Source organism: Rhinichthys klamathensis, unplaced genomic scaffold (assembly GCF_029890125.1).
Source record: "Rhinichthys klamathensis goyatoka isolate OS25496 unplaced genomic scaffold, OSU_Roscu_1.1 h1tg000042l_1, whole genome shotgun sequence".
In the NCBI taxonomy this organism is placed as follows: Eukaryota; Metazoa; Chordata; class Actinopteri; order Cypriniformes; family Leuciscidae; genus Rhinichthys; species Rhinichthys klamathensis.
The window spans coordinates 4,363,905-4,382,380 of record NW_026606589.1 but is presented as its reverse complement, the minus strand read 5'-3'; the positions used below and the strand labels follow the sequence as shown (position 1 = coordinate 4,382,380).

General features: G+C 36.8%; 2 protein-coding genes across 13 annotated transcripts in view; one reads left to right on the top strand and one right to left on the bottom strand.

Moving 5' to 3' along the window:
- LOC130082291 (multiple PDZ domain protein) overlaps positions 1–18,476 on the bottom strand; it is a 109,521-nt gene that overhangs the window by 6,884 nt on the left and 84,161 nt on the right. For 7 of the 12 annotated variants that reach the window (XM_056247128.1, XM_056247127.1, XM_056247133.1 and 4 more), the window contains 14 exons: positions 15,501–15,572; positions 11,614–11,785; positions 10,277–10,473; positions 9,421–9,512; positions 9,271–9,343; positions 8,266–8,319; positions 8,059–8,151; positions 7,497–7,593; positions 7,263–7,408; positions 5,077–5,160; positions 4,781–4,974; positions 2,603–2,750; positions 1,663–1,749; positions 873–1,058 (listed from right to left, as the gene is read on the bottom strand). In XM_056247128.1, coding sequence (XP_056103103.1) covers positions 873–1,058; positions 1,663–1,749; positions 2,603–2,750; positions 4,781–4,974; positions 5,077–5,160; positions 7,263–7,408; positions 7,497–7,593; positions 8,059–8,151; positions 8,266–8,319; positions 9,271–9,343; positions 9,421–9,512; positions 10,277–10,473; positions 11,614–11,785; positions 15,501–15,572 — 1,695 coding nt within the window. The remainder of the gene's footprint in view (positions 1–872; positions 1,059–1,662; positions 1,750–2,602; positions 2,751–4,780; positions 4,975–5,076; positions 5,161–7,262; positions 7,409–7,496; positions 7,594–8,058; positions 8,152–8,265; positions 8,320–9,270; positions 9,344–9,420; positions 9,513–10,276; positions 10,474–11,613; positions 11,786–15,500; positions 15,573–18,476) is intronic. The other 5 variants (XM_056247131.1, XM_056247130.1, XM_056247135.1 and 2 more) reach the window with 3 other exon arrangements.
- mrpl21 (mitochondrial ribosomal protein L21) overlaps positions 1–18,476 on the top strand; it is a 167,422-nt gene that overhangs the window by 89,615 nt on the left and 59,331 nt on the right. The gene's annotated exons all lie outside the window — the stretch shown is intronic.

Below are 18,476 nucleotides of genomic sequence, written 5' to 3'. Positions count from 1 at the left end.
CTTTAATCAAAATAAATGACCCTCCTTATTGCAGTGACATCTCTTCTCTGATGTAATGTTTACTAGCACACTGGCGGGACAACCTGTCCCCAATAGCAAACCACAACCTTCCAATCAATTCCCCACGGACAAATTCACCACGGCTTTTAAAAACAGGTTTCAAAGTGCAAGTTTTTGAAAACGATACCATTTTCGTTTTCGTGTAAATTACAAAAACACAAATTTTTAAAAACGGTGGCGTCATGTGTGTTACGCGTTCAGTCTATAGGCGCATAGTGTTTCTTTACAAAGTGACATCGCCAACTACTGGCCTGGCAGCATAATACAGCGTTTTTAGTTATTTTTGCAGATCCGTGTGAAGCAAAGGAAAAACTTTTCGATTTTTAGTACATCGTTGTCATGTAAATGTACCCTAAAACCATTAACTGAAATAAAATCAAACATTAAAAAACATAATTATTTTATTTCAGCTAGTTACCAAATCAACATTTCTCATGATCATTTTACATTGAAGAACTTAAATAAAATTATAATAACTATTATTGTATATCAATGATATTAAAATAACACTGACCTAAAGGCCTATTGCCACAAAATGTTATATTAATCTTAAACTTTATTGTTTGGCAGAGGCTAAGTGCAAAATATGCAGTAATAATAACATATTCACTGTACATTTATTTAAATCATAAATGGATGCTGCCCTTATGGAATATATATAAAACGTCAAATGAAAAACAACGGAAAGAAAAACTTACAGATTTCATCCCTGGTCAACACCGGTCAATAGAAACATAGTTTGAAATCTTGGAGGACTATCGGCAAATATTGGCTCTCTGTGTGAGTAATAGGCCTGAATCATTGTAACTGACCTTTGTGAATTCAACCGTCCTGACGTCTTTGTCCAGCACTGCAAAGCAAGAAAGCAACGGTTGGAAGTCAAGAATGAAGCTGAATATTTGTAGTTTAGCAGATGAACTTTTCTTACATTCATGTGTTTTCTCTGCATCACCCTGTACAGCTGCAGGAGTGACTTTACCGCTGCCTGTCTCGCTTATCTGCACAGAAAACACAGACTTTTTTTTTTATTAGGCCAAGTGTGCACAACATGACTAGCTCGTCACCTTTTATGTTTGTCATGCCATGTCGTAATTACCGTAATGGTTCTAAAGCCTTCATGTGCTTGTAGAACTTGTAATAACAACGTGTAAACTAATGAGAGAAACGACTTGTACCACCTGACCACTGCAGACTTAAGGTGTGTTCGACTTGAAGCAGCGCTGGGCAGATCGATCTGTGTATGACATCAAAGTACCGCGAGAGCGATTCAAAAGTGTTGTGCGGAGCTTTATTTACGGTAATTACAACATGGCTTGAACGCAGCATAATCTGCACACACCCGTCAGGTGCACAACAGTGTTGTTATTAAGTAAAACTTCAAAATTGAACTGAATTGAGGTGGTTACACTATTTGTCGTCTGTAGAGCTGCTTTACTGGTGAAATTGAATTAGTTTCATAACTGATTTCATAATAATAAATAAATCATGTGAGAATGTATTTTGGGATCATGGCTTCATAGCTGTAAGTTGAATGTCAGGGTGTGCACCAGCACAACAAAAACACAAGTGTGAGAGTTTAATATTTGTGGATTTGTGTCTGACCTGACTGCTCTGAGACAGACGGCGCTCCGAGTGGAAAGGCCCCGCCTTAAAACGACCCACATCCAATCTGATTGGACCAGCACAATTCTGAGGGAAATCAAATCAGTTTATTTGATTAATATTTGTGTGTGGTCAAATGTATATTGGTTTTCAACATTCACACTAGATCAATCACAACTGCCTTTTTCAACGACATGAGGAAGTGACATCACTGGGGGAGGCAAATTCAATTTAAAATATGTTTGTAAAATAGACAGTTTTTTTTAGTTAATGAGTGTTAGGTTTCACTATTTTAGATGCTATTAAATGTTTTGGAGACATTGTTAAACATTTTCATGAGTCTATCTAGTCATTATTGACTCACAGCTTATAAAATAATTATATTATATATATTGCAACTTAGTTAAATGTAAACGGTGACTGCATTTTATTGACTTATTACAATGCTTTGCTAAATATTCTCCTTATCACACATTACTTTCTCTGCTTTTCACTGCAGTTATTAACTAAAACTAAAACCATTAAAAGCATTCCGTTACTTCAATTAAAATTAACTGAAATAAAATTAATTTGACAAGGCAACATTTCTCATTTTCATTTAAAGCACTGAAATAAACAATTAAAACTTATAAATGAATAAAAACTATATAGACATTTAAAAAATAAAAATGACAAAAACATAAAACATTACTAAAACTTTAACTAAAATTAAAGTGAAAACAAAATATAAAAATAAAATCTAATTGGAAATATCATGTTCAAAATATTTACACAAAAAACTATAAAAATGTATATACAAAAACAAAGATTAAACCTTTAACAGCCCATTAGATCACCCAGTGGTATGCCAGATATGACTGAAAGTTTAATATATTTCAATATTTTTGCCAAAATGGAAAAGGCACAGGCACCCATTTAACAGAATGACCTTGACATTCACCTTGAGCAGCGAGGCCACATACTCTTGTGTGGATGAGCGAACGTCCTCCCCATTAACCGAAAGGATCTGATCTCCCTGCATGAGACGTCCGTCAGTCTCCACGACTCCACCCTTCACGATGTCTGACACGAAGACTCCTGTGTCGTTCCTGAGACAGAGACAGTCGATCGCTGTTAGCACATGGGGAATACAGAACTGAATATTCATCTATGGACCCTTGTAAAAAAGAAGTGCGCTTAATTGTAGTGAATGTACTTGTAGTGTACTTCAAATCTTATATAATAATATAATAATAATTAATAAATACATAAAAGGCGACTTAAGTGTACTTAGAGAGTACACTTTCATGACAATGTTTCTTAACAAACTAAAGTACACTTTTGTTTTATTATAATCTTTTGTTGTGCTTTAAAGAAATACACTTATATGTTGACTAAAATACTAAAGCACATGTAAAGTACTTGGTTATAATTTGAACTGTAGTGTGTTTTTTTAATGTTACATTTAAAGTTAAAATATTTTAATGTACTAAATTGCAACTTTATCATGACAAATGTGTAATTACAAAAAAAATATCTAAATACATACAAGTTTAAACAGAAATTATATTCAAATATATTTTAGTTTAGCATAAATGCTTGTCGGTACATTCAGCAGTTCAATTTAACCATATTTTAAAAATAATAGAAGTAATTATGTATTTACATATAAATATGTACTTAAGTCCTACTTAAGAGGGTCAAAAACACAAAGTTCAATTAATTACATTTAATATATGTAAACTGTAATTCATTTTCATTTAATTGCAATTGACAAGTAATCAAGTTTTCAAATACATTACATTTGGTTTGCACTTAAGTATATTATTTTCATAAGTGCTCTTTAAAGTATGATAAAGTGTAGGCCTACTTGTTTTTCATAAGAGGAATTATATCTTAGATATACGGTAATCTGAAAAGTAGACTGTCAAAATTTCATTTAAAAGGATGTTTGTTTATTGTCAATATGAAGTTTTAATTTAATATTCATGCACCATTACACACATATCAATTCAGCAACAGCCGATGTCTCTCAGACTATTAATGCAAAAGATGTCTGTTTCACATCCACCAGTCTTAATGTATTTTCCATTCTAATTTGTAATTTTTGACATGCATGGAAAAATTCTTAAAATGCAACAAATAATGAAGCATTCTCAGCTGTTCATGCACTAAAGATGCTAAAATACAGGACAAAGTGCAATGGGCAAAAATATGTGGACACCCAAATTATTTACCTTCATGAACTGAGAAATCAATCAGGTTTTGACATATAAGAGGTCCTCATATTATAAGAATATCCTGAAAGAACTGAAAACTTCCTTGTTAGTCCAAAATCAGCTTTTATTGTTACCAGGCCCAGCGAACGACTCGTCCTGGAATCCGTCCGCAAACTCAGCACAGGCTTTGCAGGATTTTATGATATGGACTCGACAGTAATGCCACAACATGTAAGTAACCCTGTTCACTCTAATGCCTGATCTGTGACCAGTGATTTCTGATGTAATGATTCATGTAGCTACAGTCAGATGTTCTTTGTCCTGTCAGTAAATCAAACCAGTGACTAAACCCAAACGGTCAACTTCACATTGTTTCTCTTAGTAGGGTGTAAATAATCTGTTATTTAAACTGATTGAATTATATATAGAAAGCAACCAAAGAACGCTCCGTTTACAATAGCTATAGCTGTCAATCAAACAGCGCGTGTTTATCAGTGACAGAGTTCTGGACATATAATGCCATAGATATAACTGTAATGCTATAATTTTTACTTTTCACGAGTAGATAACCTTGAGAGCTGTAATAGTAAAAACGTGCTTAAAGTTGTTCGAGAGAATTCCACATGTAATGCTAGCTATTAGATATGTAAAGATGTCAGCCAATCACAGCAGTGGGCGCTTACACTGAAGTTTCACAGCAGAGACGCCCCTTCAAACAGAGCGTTCAAATCAGAGGGCTAAAATCAGGCTAGAAAAATGCCTTTTATTTCTAAATTATGACAATTTTTGAAGTAAAAATCATAATAACATTATAAGTGCACCCCAGGAAACATTATGAAACAATAAAACAATGCAGTTCATGACCCCTTTAAATCACACTTGTCACAAGTGATTTATACCTTCAACTAGTGTTCTAGTACCTTCTCCCGATGATGCTGAGTCCAAGACCACGGCCTGGTTTCTTCTGAAGCTCAATGGTCAGTGCGTCCCACAGTTCTTCTTCCTTATACTGACCCTCATCTCTGAAGACTGACAGACGAACGTGTTGCGGAGTCTGGCGCAAAACATTGATCGCCTCATCGTGTGTCGCCACACGCAGGTCTATACCATTCACCTGTTGAGAGAGAGAGTGGGTTACAAGAGAGTGGCTGAAATGAAGTTAACATGAAATCAAGCCTAGTCTAGTCAGAAGAGTGTCTGATGGTCATGATTTTACCTCCAGAATCTGATCTCCAGCCCACAGTCGGCCATCTTTAGACGCGGCTCCCTCCTCGTACACCTCATGAATTATTATAGTTCCCTGAAGACAGACAAATTCAGTCTTTATATATGTTCTTATAAATGAGTTCCTAAACCCTTGTGAAAAGGAGTGTTTGATTGTATTGAATGTGCACTTGTAGTGTACTTCAAACCTTCAAAGTATATATATATTTTTTTAAACTACAAAAACATAATATATGAATGAAATAAAAGGCAACTTAAATGTACTTAAAGAGAGAACACTTTCACGACTATGGCCGTTCACACCTGGTATTAACTTACCAACTTTGATTTGGAGACCATTTGAATTTAAAGATTCATGGTGAAAGCTGATTTGTATTAGTTATGAATCAAATGTAAAGGGGTCATGAATTGAGAAATACAATTTTCCTTGATCTTTTGAAATGTAAGAGGTCATTGTATTATAAAACGTCCTGTACGTTTTAAAAACTTAAAACTTCATTGTTTGTCCAAAAAGAGATTTTATTGAAACCAAGGTCAGAAAACGACTCGTTTCGGATTTTGTCACATTATCATGTAATAGTGCAACGAGAGACCGCCTCTTCAAAAGAAAAAGAAAAAATCAATGCCTACTTTTACATCATCGCATGTTTGGCCCCTCCCTCTGGCACATTAGTGAGATGAGGAGAGACTAAAATTAGCATTACCTTCCAAAGGTTCCTAATGCTAGGAAAGTGATTTTTTCACTTCTCAGTTGAACATTATTTGCTCGGTAAATTTTACTGTGGATACCTTTGGTAAATCAGTCGCAATTTCGGAGCAGGCTTTGTAAACAGACTTTTACTGTGAGATATGGATCCAAAATGAATACCACAACATGTAAGTAACCATGTTAATTTTAATGCCTAATCTCTGGTCAGTGATTTCTGATAATGATTCATCTACAGTCAGACGTTCTTTGCCTCAAAATCATTTATTGCTGATTATGCGTCAGTAAATCAAGCCATTGACTAAATGGTCAACTTCATATTGTTCCTCTTAAGGCGGGCATACACTGCGATTTTCGTCCGATTTTGCGACTCTTTTTCGGGTCGGGCCGATTTTCAGCGTTGTCGTTTGTCGCGCAGTGTACAGGGAGAAACGAGAGGCGATTACCTCGCCCGACAGGCAATCGGATTTCTGGCATGTTAGAAATTTTGGTTGCTCCTCATGACTATATCGCACAGTTGAAGCAGAGCTACGAACCGATTGCCCTAAACTCAGTGTTTTTTCCCTCACTGCGTCTGCGCGAAAACAGAAGTTTAACCATTTCATCTTTAATGCAGCAAGAAAGAAAATGAAGAGGGAGATCTTTAAGTTCTGTAGCTATCAAACTAGCAACAAATTACTGTTGCTTACCTCTAGTTGCACTCCCACATCTTCCTTCCGAGATGTAGCTACCGTGCCTCTTTTATTAATTTGTTAAACAAGCTGTTAATTTTCATTGATGACTGATTATTGCAGTGAGAGCAGTCAAGTCGCAGCTCGATGATCAGACCGTCTAGTGTGAGCACATAAAACGCGAGCTTTGGCTTTACATCGCATGCGATCTACTTGTTCAGTGTGAGTAGGTAGCCTTACTCTCTATTTGTGAGAGTGCAGAAATCAGAGTGACGAGATCACAGCATTCATGTCTGTTATCAGCCAATTCTCATCGCTGTAACCTTTCATGCAATGGGAGAAGATCTAAATATAATGCTATAATCAACACTTTTCACAATTAGTTAATCTCAACAGCTGTAATAGTAAAAACATAGTTAAAGTTTAAAAGAGAGTTCTACATGTAATACTTATTTCATATTCAAAGATGTTAGCCAATCAAAAAAGTGGGCGTTTACGTTGAAGTCTCAGAGCAGACAAAAATACTAAAATCAGGGTAGAAAATGGCCTTTTATTTCTAATTTATGACCATTTTTTTTATGTAAAAATCATACTAGCATCATAAGTGCATCTCAGGAAACATAAAATAATAATAAAAAATGCAGTTCATGACCCCTTTAAAGTTTGACTGTACAATTAGTTTGTACACATTTTGGTATACATTTTGGTAATCTCCAGTGTCATAGTGCACAAGTTTATGTCAGTCCGCTGGGAAACAAAGTCTCACAAAAACATACTTTAAACGTTAATGAGGTTATTCACCAGTAAAGTGTCACAGCCGCCCACGATGCTGAGCCCCAGTCCTGTTCTCCCCTTGGAGATCTCTATAGTAGTCTCACAGCCGGGGATGATGGGACACGTAGCTGGATCAGACGCCAAGGTCCCCGGTGTGGAACATCTGCTCGAATCTGCAATACGCAATCATGACAAAGATCAGGTTCAGATTTATTCATAAACCAGTTTTCCTTTAACAACTCCCAGGCCCCTCCCTCTTACTTCTGATTGGCTCTGTCTCTGATGATGTCACAGAAACATGCACCATCTCATCATCTGCAAGCAGCCTGTGTCCCACAGTGACAGCAATCATACCGTCCTGAAATACACACACACGTTTGACACACACGTTTGACACACTCTAGGTAGGCAGCTCACTAGGTTTTGAGAGACAGGCATACAGTACAGAAACTAGCAAAGACGCACATAAAAAGTCAAGTCAAAATATTTGTATAGCGCTTCTTACAATACACATTGTTTCAAAGCAGCTTCAAAGAAAATTGTTCATGTTTATATCTTCATGTCTTTATGTGATACACACACACACACACACACACACACACACATATGTGCATTAGAGCCAACATGAAATCAAAATTGACCCAATTTAGTTTCCTAATACACTTTACAATTTTTATTGTTCACAATTCATCAGTGCATGTTACTTGCAAAAAGTACATTTTTGTAATCATTAAAATGTCATAAAATGCTCCACCTCTGACACGACTTTCAGTTTCAGTTTCTGTTGTGTTTAGTTTTACACCTAGACAATAGTAATTCATACCCTTCCAGCTGCTCCATTCTCATCTACACTGTGAATGATGCATCCGTTCCTGCTGTCGTCCTCCTTCAGGACCATACCCACCCCTCCATCCTCCTTCATCCATGAGATCGATAAAGAGACAAAGAAAGAAAACGCTTAACATCCCCAGGACAGAGAGAGAAACTGCACAAACACAGAGTCAAAAGAGAACTGAAGTGTGCATCTTACCACAGGAAGAGTTATGTGTTGGATCATGTCTAGTGTTGAGCCGGGTGTCTCGGTCTGGGGCGGAAATAAGAAATAACACATTAAATAAACATACAGTGTGAATGAATGAATGAATGACCGAACGAAAAAATAAACAAACCAAATGTTGAGGGCATGGCTGTTTAGATTTAGATGTTAGTCCCTACTGGAAGATTGTGTAACTACAACATCATGCGGCCAAAAGGCTTCAATGAAAATCTTTCTCCATTGAAGGCCATTTGAAAATGTATTAATGTATTTTGATAAAATACATGTTTGTTTGTTTTTTTGCGAGAAACATTTAAATGGCAAATATTGCATAATAGTATAGTATTATTATGTTTTAAGAGGGCTCTTAATAGCAGGAAATTGATTTATTGAGAGGAACAAGAATATTAATTGCAATTAAATGAAAATGTATTATAGTTTGAATTTTAAATGCAATTAGCTGAAATTTTGAGAGCTTTTAACCCACTTAAAATTAACTTAAGTACATCTTTATATTGTCTTTGAAATAAGTGTACTGCTGAATGTACTGACAAGCATTTATGGTAAAATAAAAGAAGTTGAAACTTGTATGTCATGTATTTAAACATATTTGTAATTAATCCTTTGTAATGATGAAGTTATGTTACATATATTAACGTTCCCTGTAAATAATATCAAATAATACAGTACAGTTTAAATTAAAATGAAGTACTTTAAATGTGCTTTAGTATGCTATTAAATATTTTACATTTTAAACATTTAAGATTTGAAGTACATTACAAGCGCACATTCAATACAATTCATCCAATTAAGCACACATCTTTTTCACTTAATTTTTTTTAAATGCTTTTGTGGGTTCCCTATGCTATAGTTTGGGGATAACTATAATATAGCGAAGGGAACCCACAAAAGTTAGGGTTTGTGTTAGTATGTAGTAATGATAATCATATATGGTATAAGCACATGAAGATAGCTAGACACAGGTGAGTGTGAGTTTACCTCTGTGTGTGTGTCTGGTGAGTCGGTCTCCTTCATTGGTCCGACAGCCATCTGACTCAAAGCATCTCCGTTTCTTAAACACACCACATGTGTCAGCAGGAAACAGGGATCAAATCCCTTCAGATCTACACAATAAAACCTTTGACCTACCGGATGAAGATGATCTTGACTTTTGAGGGGGCGCTTTTAATAATGGCAGAGGCGTTTTGATGACTGCGGCCGTACAGAACCTGACCATTTATCTGCAAAGGCGACAAGTTGAATCAGCACTTGTAATTGCAGATAATCTAATATTAATAAAAATAAAAGGACATTTAATTGTACTTAAAAAGCGAACACTTCAATAACTATGTGTCTTAACACACAATAAAAAGTACAATGCAATAATGTCCAATTAAACATTTAAAGGTACATTTTAAATCATTACGTTTTATAATCTTTTACACATATTTTGATGTGTTGACTAACATACTGAAGCACATGTAAAATAATTTTACCTGTAGTGTCATTCAATATTACATTTAAAATAAATATATTTATATAGCTTTATCATTACAAATGTGTAATTACAAATATGTTTAAGTAGATGACCTACAAGTTTCAACATAAATTACGGTAACACTTTATTTTAAGGTGTCGTTGTTACACAGTAATAACTTACTATAGTAATAACAGTAAAATATGCATAACCAAACCCTCACCCTATAGTAAGTACATGTAGTTAATGAATATTAATCAGTACTTATTTGAAAACCAAAATTACATTGAAGCATATTTTAATTAAGTCTTAAGTAGGTCAAACAGTTTAGCTAATTGTATTTTATATAAAATTAGACTATAATACATTTTCATTTAATTGCAAATAACATGCAATTAGGTGTCCGATAACATTACATTCACATCGCACATAAGCATATTCTTTAAAAGTATATTATTTTTGTAATAAGTACTCTAAAGTACACTTTTGTTTCACAATGGGTCAAACTGATGTTTTACACACACTCACCTCCAACAGTTCATCGCCCACCACGATGTGTCCGTCTCGCCCGGCGGCCCCGTTGGGGTCAATGCCCACCACGAACACACTCATGCGCGACCGGTCCCGGTTCCCTGCCAGGCTCAAACCCAGACCTGTGCGGCCCTTCTCCAACTCTATCATGTGCAGCTGACCCGGTAAACGACCGTACCGCTCCGTTACCTTCTCTTCTCACACACACACACACACACACACACACACACACACACACACACACACACACACACACACACACACACACACACACACACACACACACACACACACACACACACACACACACACACACACACACACACACACACACATTAATATGTTAGAGCAACTGAATCAAAGAGCATTTCTGAAGTGGTGCTGAGGCCTGCAGTTAAATGCTTTTACTTGTAAATTATACCTGTAATCTGTAGTGTCACTACATTATTCCTGCAGATTGCCTACATAATTTCTAAAACTATGACTCCATTTCTCAAAACTCTACACATGCACACAAGATGCAAAACGTCACACATCTCTTTCTAAAGCACAAACATTGTAAAACTCTTCTAAAAATTGTGTTTTTGTATAGTAACTCTACACACAAGCATCATTAGCCGTCAAACTAGACGGATGTGAAAAATGTAAAACATTACTATATTGTGTCTCTTGCTTGTTCAGTGCGCAGTGGAGTGTGCAGGAGTTTGTCATAGCACTCACACATGTATGTGAACAAATACTGTATATAATTGATGAATTTTACAGCTTTTGAACTGAACTGAACTAAAGCAGATAACGTGCTTGCAGTTTTGCACACTTTGTCTGAAGATTAGGTATTTGAATGAATAGTTTCTCAAGTACCACTTAAGAAAAAACTGTAATAGCATTGAATGTGCACTTGTAGTGTATTCACATATTAACAAAAGTACATTTAATAAAAAAAAAACTGCACAGATAAAATTAAAAGTCACTTGAGAGATTACACTTTCATACAATAGAATTATGAAATTGCATAGAAGAATGTACTTAAGCTCTTCTTAAGTGGGTCAAAAAGTACTCTAAACTAAAGTTCGAATAATTGCATTTTATGTAAATTTAAACTATTTTAATTTAATTGCCATAAACATACAATTAGGTGTCCAAAAACATTACATTCAGTTCCCACTGAGGCAGTTTCTTTTAAAGTATATTATTTCCGTAATTAGTACTCATTTTAAAAGTATGCTAAAGTGTATTCTTTTTCACAAGGGACTCCCTCTAAATCAGGTCTTGGATGAGTGCAGTGTGATCAGTGCCCTCTGGTGACACTGTGTTTTATCGTATGTGAGACTCACTCCAGCTGTATCCGTACTCATCCTCCTCTTCGTCCTCAGGACCGTTGTTATGAAGAACGAGTCTATCGGGAATCTCAGTCAGGGTGTCCGAGTCTGTTTCCCCAACATGTGGAACGACCGGCAGTGACAGGACGGGTGTCGCCGGGATGATTTTCCCCTCCTCTCGATTCAGCTGCCACACAGATTTAATAGTGGTTTTTACTCAAAAATAAAACGCATTAAAAACTGATATACTTTATATCCAATTAGCACATCATCCGTCAACACGGCATCCTTCATTAAACCCATGAAATATGAAGCTTAATGTAATCAAATCACATTCAACACACTAATCTGTTCTTCATTTTTCAGCATGAAGAACCAACAAACCAAGACATGCCGCTGTTCTTTAAAAGCCTTGTTAATTATTTGTTAGATATGGTAAATTCATGTTTAATGAATGAAAAGTAAAAAAAAAACTATTCCTTTTAAACTCATTTTAATTCAGCCTTTTTTAATTATGCTAATATCTGCATATTCATATATTTAGTAGTCATCATACAATAAGGAAACATTTTACAATAGGGCAAACATTTTATTTTATATGTATTAATATTTATTTACTTGCATATATACATATATATATATATATATACAAACACTGAACAAAATTATAAACGCAACACTTTTGTTTTTGCCCCCATTTTTCATGAGCTGAACTCAAAGATCTAAGACTTTTTCTATGTACACAAAAGGCCTATTTCTCTAAAATATTGTTCACAAATCTGTCTAAATCTGTGTCAGTGAGCACTGACACACTCCTTTTGCCGAGATAATCCATCCACCTCACAGGCAAAGAGTATAGAAGTACCAAGAGGCGAAACTCCATTGCAGTTTTGACAACAATCGCTAGATGGCGCTGCTGTCGCCATTTTGGACTGAACCAACTATACAGCATAAAAATAAAAATAATTTAAACATCTGGAAATTAAAATTAAAAAATTAAATTAGCGGCATGGAGGTGTACAACAGTGAGTGCAGGGAAGTTGTGTGTGACAAGGAAAAGTGCAAAAACACTCTTGTATACATGGTGAAGCTATTCAATAGAGTCAGAATCCATCATATATTACGGACCCAAAATCGACAACTCTCACAGCCCAAACAGAAGCACAACAGATTTTTTTTTTAAAGCTAAGTCATCTGTAAATCTGTACATTAACTCTCTCTTTCTGTATCAAATTTAACACGTGTTTTTATCAGTCAAGATGAATTAAATTAGAATAAAACCAAAGGCTAAAACATATAGAACAGCTAATATACTTACCATTGTCATTCTATTTGTAGTAAATGTGTGCACTTTACTTGCACAATGTTTGATTTGTTGTGTGTAATGCAGGCAGAAATTATGTGGTGATCTACTTACCATCACCAATTTTATTACTGTTAAATTTTGTGATGATCTTCTATTACTATTAAATATTCTCTCTTGACTAATGTGTTGTCCCTTTCACCTACTCACTGTTCATTGTGTTTTGGCTTTTTCAAAGAATTTGTCAATCATTTTATGAGGAACATGAGCTGTTGTTACTGGTGTTGTAAAATTGTGCTGTATATGAAAACGGGAGTTATCCCCAAAAGTTATTGGGGTAAATAAATAGCCTATTTGACAGCTTCATGCTCTATGACGAAATTGTTTACCGTATTTTCCGCACTATAAGGCGCACTTAAAAGCCTTTAATTTTCTCAAAAAACGACAGTGCGCCTTATAATCCGGAGCGTCTTATATATGGATCAATTGTCGCCCGCGAACTCGCGCTCGTGTCCATCTTATGCCTGCTCTGTCACACGGCCAGTTCAACCTCGTATAAATCAGGTTATGTGTGTAAGTCACGAGCGCTTACTCTTACTAACAGACACACGAACAGACACACTGTCCCCGGCGCTGCTTGCGCGTCACAGAATGTTCATAAAGCGCTCCGCGTTCACAGTAACCGGGTCGTCTCATTCAAAACAGCCAGCTGTTGCTGTCAGCGAGCCGCCACACATGAATAGGCCTACTCATGAGTCAGGCTGCGAATGTAATGTGTTCACACCGAACGCGAATAGAGCGTCAAATACACGTCTATCGTGTCTAGTTAGACGCTTGAATATTCGCTCGAGTTCAAATTTTTCAACTTGCGCGGAAAACGCGGAAAACGCGTCTTTGCATTGACTTTGTATGTAATCCACTCGCGCAAATAATTAAATTCGCGTTCGGTGTGAACACACCATAAGTTACGTGCCCGCCCCAGCGCGCTCACACTTATGGTGTGTTCACACCGAACGCGAATAGAGCGTTAAATACGTGCTATCGCGTCTAGTTAGACGCTTGAACATTCGCTCGAGTTCAAATTTTTCAACTTGCGCGGCAAACATTCGCGGCAAACGCGTCGGCCAATTTGCGTCATTCGCAACGCCCGGCGCGAATGATGCGTCTATTCGCGTCTTTGTATTGACTTTGTGTGTAATCCACTCGCGCAAATAATTAAATTCGCGTTCAGTGTGAACACACCATAAGTTACGTGCCCACCCCAGCGCGCTCACACTTATGGTGTGTTCACACCTATCGCGTCTAGTTAGACGCTTGAACATTCGCTCGAGTTCAAATTTTTCAACTTGCACGGAAGACATTCGCGGCAAACGCGCCGCCCAATTCGCGTCATTCGCAACGCCCGGCACGAATGATGCGTCTATTTGCGTCTTTGCATTGACTTTGTATGTAATCCACTCGCGCAAATAATTTAATTCGCGTTCGGTGTGAACACACCATTACTAATAAACGCCTCGCCTCCGGCGCCGCGCACTCCCTACATTCCCTGTTTAGCACATCTAGTGGATGCATAACGCAAACCCAGTCAAACGTTTGACTGCAGTATCTTATGCGCCTTATAATCCTGTGCGCCCTATATATGAAAAATGTTCTAAAATAGGTCATTCATTGAAGGTGCGCCTTATAATCCGGTGCGCCTTATAGTGCGGAAAATACGGTAATTATAAACCGATAAGCATTATTTTGTTGTACATTATTCAACATGCCGTTTTAGTTTAGGCTATAGAGATATTAAAAACTAGAAACTACTATTTAGTTCCCTTAACTGCTTTTGAATTGGAACCGGTATCGTTCAATTCTATGACAGCTGTGTTGCGTTCAGTCCAAGATGGCGGAGCTGCAGCTCTGCGCATCGGTGCGTTTGTTGCAATGGAACGTTCTATTGAGTTTCGCCTCTTGATACTTCTATACTCTTTGTCACAGGTGTGGCATATCAAGATGCTGATTAGACAGCATGATTATTGCACAGGTGTGCCTTAGGCTGGCCACAATAAAAGGCCACTCTAAAATGTGTTGCAGTTTTACAGGCCACAATCAACAACCTTTTTTTTTTTCAGTAAAACTGCACATTTTAGAGTGGCCTTTTATTGTGGCCAGCCTAAGGCACACCTGTGCAATAATCACACTGTCTAATCAGCATCTTGATATGCTACACCTGTGAGGTAGATGGATTATCTCGGCAAAGGAGAAGTGCTCACTAACATAGATTTAGACATATTTGTAAACAATATTTGAGAGAAATAGGCCTTTTGTGTACATAGAAAAAGTCTTAGATCTTTCATGAGATCTTAGAGTTCAGCTCATGAAAAATGGGGGCAAAAACAAAAGTGTTGCGTTCATAATTTTGTTCAGTGTATATATATATATATATATATATATATATATATATATAGTATAAACACAAATTAAGATAAAAAACAAAGAACAAAAAGAGGGTTTTAGGGCCATATATATGCAGATCCTATGAAATTAAGTTCCATAACTGCATATAGATGGGAGAGGAAACACATACACACCCACACCCACACAAAACACAAACCTTAAACGGTGTAGGAGTGAAAGGATTAGTCGAACATAGACGAAGGAAAGGTCTACTTTGAGTGTCAACAGCCTACAGAAAACAGAGAATAACCAGCACCAGTGAGACAGAGACAGAGAGAGGGAGAGAAGGAAAGAGGGAGGTCAAGTACTCATTCAGACTACAGCAGTGCACAATATAAAACATTATCTACACTACAACTGCTGTTCTTAAGTCGGCTGAGGACAGGGCAGGTGACAGCTGGCCTGAAACTCAGCTGGTCATCTTTACTGTTGATCTTTGAGAGCCTAGAGTCTTTCTGCCTCTAATGGAATAGAATACTAGCCAAAGTCTCTTTTAAGAAAAGTCTGTTCACTTGGCGGCCATATTTGCAAAGCCTCCTGGCAACTATTTTGGGCATCCAAGACCTATCTACTTCGATGAAGGAATCCTGAAATCTCAAAAACTGCTTGCCAAACTCACAATTAAATAACATATTTCAAATCAGAATCTAAACTTTATAACAAAATCTAAAATAAACTGTCCCATAAATGTTCTTTTTAGACCAGAAAATGTGAATGTGCAGTCCTAAGCGCACATCTCAAAACACTATTTCTATAGCAACTGGAGCTTCTAATGGCAGCTGCAGAGATGCAATGACTTGCTCAATCAGTGATTGGGACTTTTATTTTGAAGGTGGGACTTATTCTGCCATATTGCGCGTTGCACCTTCTCCCATTCATAAGTAAATTGAGTGCACCATCTTATATACACTTCTATACACTTACTAAGTCCTTGTACTAACTTAGTACGTACTGAATATTGTGTAATATACACTATACTGCCTGCTAAATATTGAAAAATATTGAAATAGTAGGCATTATGTGCAGATAAATGATTGAGAACATTGGTATCCAACATCATTGTCACAAGATTTTATCACATTGCATGTCTGTGGCAAATAGTTATCAATTTTTCAAATGACATTTTTTTATATATATATTAAATTTTATGTAAAAATGTCAACTTTTTTTTTAAGTACAATCAAATAAAAGAACGAGTCAAGAAGATATGATCAAAATCATGCCTGTAATTATTTCACATTCATCTGTTGCATTGGAAATGGAATGCCAAACTAAGCATGTTGCATTGTGGGATATAATATTTCACACAATGTACTTTACTGTAAAGTGCACATTTGGGCAAATCTGTGAGTGTTGTTGTTGTTAACTTAATCTTAAACAAACCATAATGTATATGTATTTTTTTAATTGAAATAAAGCTGAGATTAAATAAAAATTAAATAAAATTAAAATAAAAAAACAACAATGAATTTTAGAAATGTAATTCAAAATATTAATTAATACTACAGTAGTATATACATAATACCAAAATAACACTGGCATGTCATCCTATTATATGCATACAGAAATTCACATACTATATACAGACATAGTAAAAAAAAGTTGTTAGTAGGCTATTCTGAACACTGCCTCAAGTCTCAGATGGCACACCTAGAGACTGTTCACAGACGCCTAAAGCATTCTGCATGCAAAAATCGTATGAGTTGGTTAAAATATGCATTGCCCATCACATTGGCTGGCTTCTGCACAACTTCTGAGAGTCTGGCTGCCCAGGGTTTTATCAGTTCACAAGTCGTGTTTACGCTGTAGTGGGCTGCAACAACGTCTAAGTGTCTAAGCTCCATCTTATTTTACTAATGAATTCTGATGGTTTTTCCAATTGTTTGTCATTAGCTACTAGATAAAATCATTGTAGTTTGGTGGGGTGCATTTCCATTATTGGATCTCTAGATGTTAGGAAACAATCCTTAGAATTAAGCGATTTAAACAATTATTTATATTAGTGTGCAAATGTATGTATTGTTAAAGGGGACATATCATGAAAATCTGACTTTTTCCGCTATAATCGGGTCCCCGGTGCAACCCAGAAAACATGAAGAGTGACAACCCAGTAACTTCGTTTTGGTAAGCCTTTCTGGATGCCAGCCCAAACCCCGCCCACAACATGTTTTGGTCGGGAAGTTCGGTCTGGACTCGATCCATTGAGGAGTAATTATGATCGGTCCAATCAAATTGCCAGGGCGGGCTTTATACGATGATGGACAGATGATCTGCAGTTACGTAATCATCACGTTATCAAAGAGCGCTTGGGTTGAACTGGTTAACCTCAAAGATGACTGCAGCTGGAGAATTGAGATGTATAGATTCCGCTATTGCGTCTGTTGTAAAAGAAATCGACAGCGCATTCATTTTAAAAGACGAACAGAGAACTGCAATCAAGGCATTTGCCGATCGGAAAGATGTGTTTGCCATCCTTCCTACGGGACTCGGCTAAAGTTTAATTTATCAGCTGGCTCCGATGGTCGCTAAGAAGAAGGGACGCAATGAAAACCCTGTGGTCGTTGTGGTTTCTCCTTTGGTTGCACTCATGGAGGACCAAGTAAAAGAAGCAACACTCATTATTTTACTACTTCTTCCAGCGTGCGTGCAGTTTAGTTCTGTTGAAACTATGCTATGGAACTATGTAGCTGACTTACTGCGTTGCTCTGATTGGTTGTAGGTCTATCCAATTGAGTGCAGAGTTTTTTTTTTCCTGGTTCGGTTAAGACACGCCTCATAATCAAAGCCCTATGGAGCAGTATCAGACTCACATTCTGACTAGAATATGAGTATGACGAAGTCAGGCTACCTTTCTCTGCAAGCATGTCAAAAAATAAGCCGATCAGATTTGGCTCCCCTTCTGACGTAGGAAGGGGATCTTTTTATAATATTACTGCCCCTTAATCTGCACGTTTCCACCCAAGGCGCCGCCATTTGGTTTTCGCATGCGACAACAGTGTAACCAGTTCTAACACAATGGCAAAAGTTCGAGCAAAGCATGCAAACTGTTCTGTCGTTGCTGCACAGATGAGCACAGAACACTATTTGACCAAAACATGTCACAGCTGTCTTATAAAGACCTCAGGGAATGAGG